Raw genomic sequence first — 5887 nt, 5'->3', positions numbered from 1 at the left:
ACTCAGAAGTGGATTTGACCGAAACTTGGCCTTTCATCACAAGGTGAACAAGTGTAAGCATCTTCTGACAGGGGGATGGTTTCATCAGGTCTGTGGCAGCCTTGTGTTCTCAGAAAACCAGATAACCACGGTGGGATCCAGACAGGAGGAGTCTGAATGTAGACACCTTCTGATAGTGTCTGAAGGTCACAACACTCAAAACAGGTTAACACACATCATAACATAATTTATTAACCCTTTAAAAGGTATAAGGCCTTGGTTTAACCCTATTTACAAGCAAACTACAAATAAACTCAGCAAAGATAATTAGTAAAAATCCAAATAACTTCACAGATCTTCATTGTAAAGGGTTTAAACACTGTTTCCCATGCTTGTTCAATGAACCATAAACAATGAATGAACATGCACCTGTGGAATGGTCGTTAAAACACTAACAGCTTACAGACGGTAGGCAATTAAGGTCACAGTTATGAAAACTTAGGACACTAAAGAGGCCTTTCTACTGACTCTGAAAAACACCAAAAGAAAGATGCCCAGGGTCCTTGCTCATCTGCGTAAACGTGCCTTTGGTATGCTGCAAGGAGAATGAGGACTGCAAATGTGGCAAAGGCAATAAATTGCAATGTCCGTACTGTGAGACGCCTAAGACAGCTCTACAGGGAGACAGGACGGACAGCTGATCGTCCTCGCAGTGGCAGACCACGTGTAACAACACCTGCACAGTATCGGTACATCCGAACATCACACCTGCGGGACAGGTACAGGATGGCAACAACAACTGCCTGAGTTACACCAGGAACGCACAATCCCTCCATCAGTGCACAGACTGTCCACAATAGGCTGAGAGAGGCTGGACTGAGGGCTTGTAAGGCTTGTTGTAAGGCAGGTCCTCACCGACATCACTGTCCGGACATCACTGTCAACGTCGCCTATGAGCACAAACCCACTGTCGCTGGACCAGACAGGACTGGCAAAAAGTGCTCTTCACTGACGAGTTGCGGTTTTGTCTCACCATGGGTGATGGTCAGATTCACGTTTATCGTCGAAGGAATGAGCGTTACACCGAGGCCTGTACTCTGGAGCGGGATCGATTTGGAGGTCGAGGGTCCGTCATGGTCTGGGATGGTGTGTCACAGCATCATCGGACTGAGCTTGTTGTCATTGCAGGCAATCTCAACGCTGTGCGTTACAGGGAAGACATCCTCCTCCCTCATGGTACCCTTCCTGCAGGCTCATCCTGACATGACCCTCCATGACCCCTGCGTGATTTCCTGCAAGACAGGAATGTCAGTGTTCTGCCATGGCCAGCCAAGAGCCCGATCTCAATCCCATTGAGCACGTCTGGGACCTGTTGGATCGGAGGGTGAGGGCTAGGGCCATTCCCCCCAGAAATGTCCGGAACTTGCAGGTGCCTTGGTGGAAGAGTGGGGTAACATCTCAAAGCAAGAACTGGCAAATCTGGTTAGCCATGAGGAGGAGATGAACTGCAGTACTTAATGCAGCTGGTGGCCACACCAGATACTGACTATTACTTTTGATTTTGACCCCCCCTTTGTTCAGGGACACATTATTCCATTTCTATGGAACTGTGGAACTTGTTCAGTTTGTCTGTTGTTGAATATTGTTATGTTCATACAAACAGGTTAAGTTTGCTGACAAATAAACGCAGTTGACAGTGAGAGGACGTTTATTTTTTAACTGAGTTTATGTATAGCGTGGAATGTTATATGGAATTTTCGAAAATGCTAAAATGTACTCTGGGGGGTGGAGTGTACATGTTTGCATGTAAACATACAATAACCAGTCGAAAGTAACATCACAGCAGACCTGGGTTCCAATAGGCCTACATTTTTGCATATTTAAATATTTGTATTTTAAATACTTATTTTATTTGTCATGCAGTATTTTAAAGCAATGTGGCCGAATCCAACAACTTATTAGTATTTGAAAGCATTTAAAATATATACAAATCCTGTAAATAGTCTAGGCTAGGCCTAGGCTACTTGTTTCCCATTATTTGATTTTTTTTACCTAGAACCAAATAGAACTGTGCATAGTAAACGCAGGTCTGCATCACATAATTATGTACAACTATTTAACTCTATACTCAATGCAACATCTTGCAAATGCACAGAAAGTGTACAATTTTGGAAATGACAGCATGAGCACTTGTTTCATCAGCTTGACAGTTTCTATGACAACAAGGGCGCTCCCGTTTTCTGTTTACGGAAAAAGGATGTGACGTTGGACGCAGTCTGTGTAGCAGAAGTTTGAACCGTTTAGATCTGCAGAAGCTGGTAATAACAAGCCAATAACTCTACCTTTTCCAGTATTATCGCACAATGTTAGCTTGAAGTGGAATATATCGTAATTATCTAACTAACTAGTAAAATTTATACAAATTAGCAGTGAATACTAAGCGCGCGGCAACTTTGTTTTGTCGTTTTGATGTGCTGCTTGAACTACTGTTAGCAACAGAACTGATGCTAGCCAGATTGCTACTGTAGCTAACAAAGCTAACTTAGCTAGCTGCACCATTATTGGCAAACTAGCTATATGTCAGATTCAGTTGTGAGAGATAGCTAGTAGGATAGACATGCCGTCCTCACTTTCTCGATGCAAGTCAAAGTGTATAGCAACGGTTCAGTTGTTATTAGCCAGCTGAGCTTGGTGGCTCAGTCTGTGTGTAGCCAACTCTTCTAACGTTAGTTCTATGCAGGGATGCCGAATTGATGACAGTAACAGCAAGGACTTGCTACATTTGTATTGAAACCTCTAGTTCTGAAGTTGTAGTTTAGTTGCGCATGGTTTTTGTGAAGCAGTAGCTAAAATGTGCTCTGAGGGGCGGAATGGACACGTTTGCATGTGAACACAGTAACCAGTCGAAAGTACACGTTAAATGTGTGTTATTCCCAATGTGTAGGACATTATGAACAAACAAGAGGAGACATGGGAGAAACTGGACTCAGAGTTTGACCATCACCTGGTTGACATGAAACCATATGTCCTAAAACAAAACAAGACAGGTGGGCCTACAGTAAAATGAGTTGTATTACTAAAAAGCAAGTGTTCTATAAATTGTAATTGTCATGTGTTAGTAGTTCATTGATTGTCATTTCTTGCTCCCTATTTGACCTCAGAGCGCCAGCGATGTGCCCTGTGGATCAAGAAGCTGTGTGACCCAGGTGTATCCGGCTCGGGCCTGATGGGACGCAAGAACCGCAACATGTACGCCCGCCTGCTCCTGCACATGCTCAGAAGAGGGGTCCTGGAGGGCCCTTTCAGCCACAAGCCAGAGTCAGGCAGTCTCAAGACTCTACCAACATATATGGTAAACAAACAATCCTCAGTATAGTACTAAAGTGCACTGATGATGTAAGCTATTATAAATAGTATACTTTCTGCTCTATACTGTTAGTAGGCTGCCCATGTTGTTTATGTTTGTTTATTTGTTTAATTCATGATATTCCATTTTATAGGTACTTTGTAGACTGTATGTTATATTTTTTGACTGTTTTAGATGGCTATACTCAGCTCTGCACCTTTTCTCATTGCCAGTCCATCTACTTTGACGAGCCTCTATGTGGCCGGGGCCTGGAGCAGAGCACCGCAGGCCTGCCTGACTGGGTAACGGGAGAGCTGGGCCAGGGTGACGACTCCTGAGACAGCCTGCTCAGAGAGAGGGCCAGCTCCTCACCCATAGCCTACTCTAACACACACAGGTAGGTTATTCCCCAGCATAGACTAGAGCTTAAGCTACATACTCAACTGCTATGCCTGCCAGCTACAGTAGAAGTCTGCTGAAATCAAACACACACAAGTGTCTATCCTGGAATAGACCACCTCACCCTCTGGGCAAAAGTGTTTGAGTCAACATAGTTTCCTAGTTATTTCCACTTACTTAAAAACCTCTTAGATTTAAAGTCCCCTGTTTATGGGACCTGTGTGATTCTGCATTGACTTTCCCACAACCTAAATGCTGGACTGCCACTTGAATTTTGAAACATTGTCTAGGCTACTCAACATGTTTTTTACAGTAGTTGCATACATACTTCAATGTAAAAAGATAAACTGTCTGTTCACCTGTTAATCTTGTCTTGACTGTATGTTATACACCGCATTGCACTGAGTGATAGCCTTTATTCCCATGGACACAGTAGTATATTTTCTGAGCCTGTGTGACCTAGGATGGGAAATATGAAACCACTTGAAGCTGGGTTGTCCCTCCTGCCATTGTTATTAGCTCTTTCCGACTGTACATGAACTCCTGGCTGATCCCTACGTCACAGCCACTGACAAAGCACATGCCTGCAATCCTTACATCATAGCGCTACAGGAGAGATCAATTCGATAGTCATTATCTAAAATAATTCTAGATTTTAAACAAATACTTTGTTTGTCATAGACGGACAATATTAATATGAAATGAAAGGCGAGTTCCTAACGAGTTCAGGAAGCCAAGCTAGAGCTCCGTGAGACGTTTACAGCGAATGGGGTAGACATTTTGATCAAGAGAGACTTTTATCTAACACTAAACAGACAAATTAGTGTTTTACAGTTGTAAGGAAGGTGACATCTTATAGTTAGTGGTTTTATAAATTGATTATACTATATTTAGAAAGCATGTAAGTCATTTCAAAGCCTTCTTCATACAGTTCTGTTGAATAGGAAATACATCATGTTTAAATATTTCATATTTGTATCATATTTTGTGTCCTGAGAAGTGACTACACCTCAGCAATTTATAACTATATTTACCAGAAAGGGGAGATTTTAACCTTAGAGTCTGCAGTATTACTTGTTATTGTTTATTGCCCTCATGTTAAATAATTACTTTTAGGAATTACGTAGATTCCATTTCGATTCCATTTAGTTACATTTAACTCGTTTTTATTCATGTAATCACATTGCATTGACGTAGCTATTTCGTTGAATTTACACAACATAATCGACATGGTTGTGCTCTTTTTGCGCAGTCTGTATTGTTTTCGGCAGCTTAACAGAATACCTCATGACAGTGCAATCAGATATGGACAGTGGACACTTGCATTTTTGTATAGGCTACTGCATGGTCCCTAGACTTCCTGTTTCTAGGTTCTTAAGTAGGCTGAAAAAAAATGGATAATTGTTGTGGACTTTCAGCAGAACATTTGAATTCAACAATTATTTGCATTGACTTTTCCTCCAACCTAAATATGCTGGACTGCCTGTGAATTCTGAAACATTGTCTGCTTCTTTTAATTATTTTTACAATAGGTTAATTACAGTAGTTGCTCTCTAACACATCATTGTATGATGCAATGAACCACTTTATAAAATATAATGCATAACTTTTGTTTTATACCATAGAGCAGGTATTCCCAAACTGGGGTACATGCAATGCCGTCGGGGGTATGCCAAATAAACATGTGATTCACATAAAAAAAACAAAAAAAACAATCTGCACATTTTCAAACAGTCCATTTATATTTTCCAACGGGGCTATACATTTGGGTGAGGTTTATTTTCTCGCCTGAGTAGGCACGTTTCACTGCCAAAAATAAAATTTGACCATCTAGTGTTCAGCGAAATAACAATGTCAAATACAGGTAGCCTAGTCAAATAATTAACATCCAATCACATTAACCGTTACTCTCTTGCGGAAATTCCACTAACAGTCCGTATGTAGCCAAACGTAGCTGTTGCTCATGTTGGTATCTGTACTGATGTCGCTAAAGCCATGACAAGGAGACATAGTGGAGTGGGTAAGCAGTTGCTCCCGATGCCACTTGGGTACACTGCAGCATCCACCGAGAGGCTCTTGCTGCCAAGGGAATGCCTGACAGCTTGAAAGATGTTTTGGATACAACAGTGAAAATGGTTAACTTTGTTAAAGCAAGGCCCCTGA

At 41.8% G+C, this 5887-nt stretch overlaps 1 protein-coding gene across 1 annotated transcript; it reads left to right on the top strand.

Moving 5' to 3' along the window:
• The first annotated feature begins 2244 nt into the window (after window positions 1-2244).
• Window positions 2245-3886, top strand: LOC120039967 (centrosomal protein of 112 kDa-like). Its single transcript, XM_038985285.1, has 4 exons — window positions 2245-2297; window positions 2924-3026; window positions 3141-3331; window positions 3559-3886. The coding sequence occupies exons 2-4, from the start codon at window positions 2930-2932 to the stop codon at window positions 3661-3663; spliced, it is 393 nt and encodes a 130-aa protein (XP_038841213.1). The 5' UTR covers window positions 2245-2297; window positions 2924-2929; the 3' UTR covers window positions 3664-3886.
• Window positions 3887-5887: the final 2001 nt, after the last annotated feature.

Source organism: Salvelinus namaycush, unplaced genomic scaffold, assembly GCF_016432855.1.
Source record: "Salvelinus namaycush isolate Seneca unplaced genomic scaffold, SaNama_1.0 Scaffold3142, whole genome shotgun sequence".
Classification (NCBI taxonomy): domain Eukaryota; kingdom Metazoa; phylum Chordata; class Actinopteri; order Salmoniformes; family Salmonidae; genus Salvelinus; species Salvelinus namaycush.
This window is presented reverse-complemented; position numbering and strand designations above follow the sequence as displayed.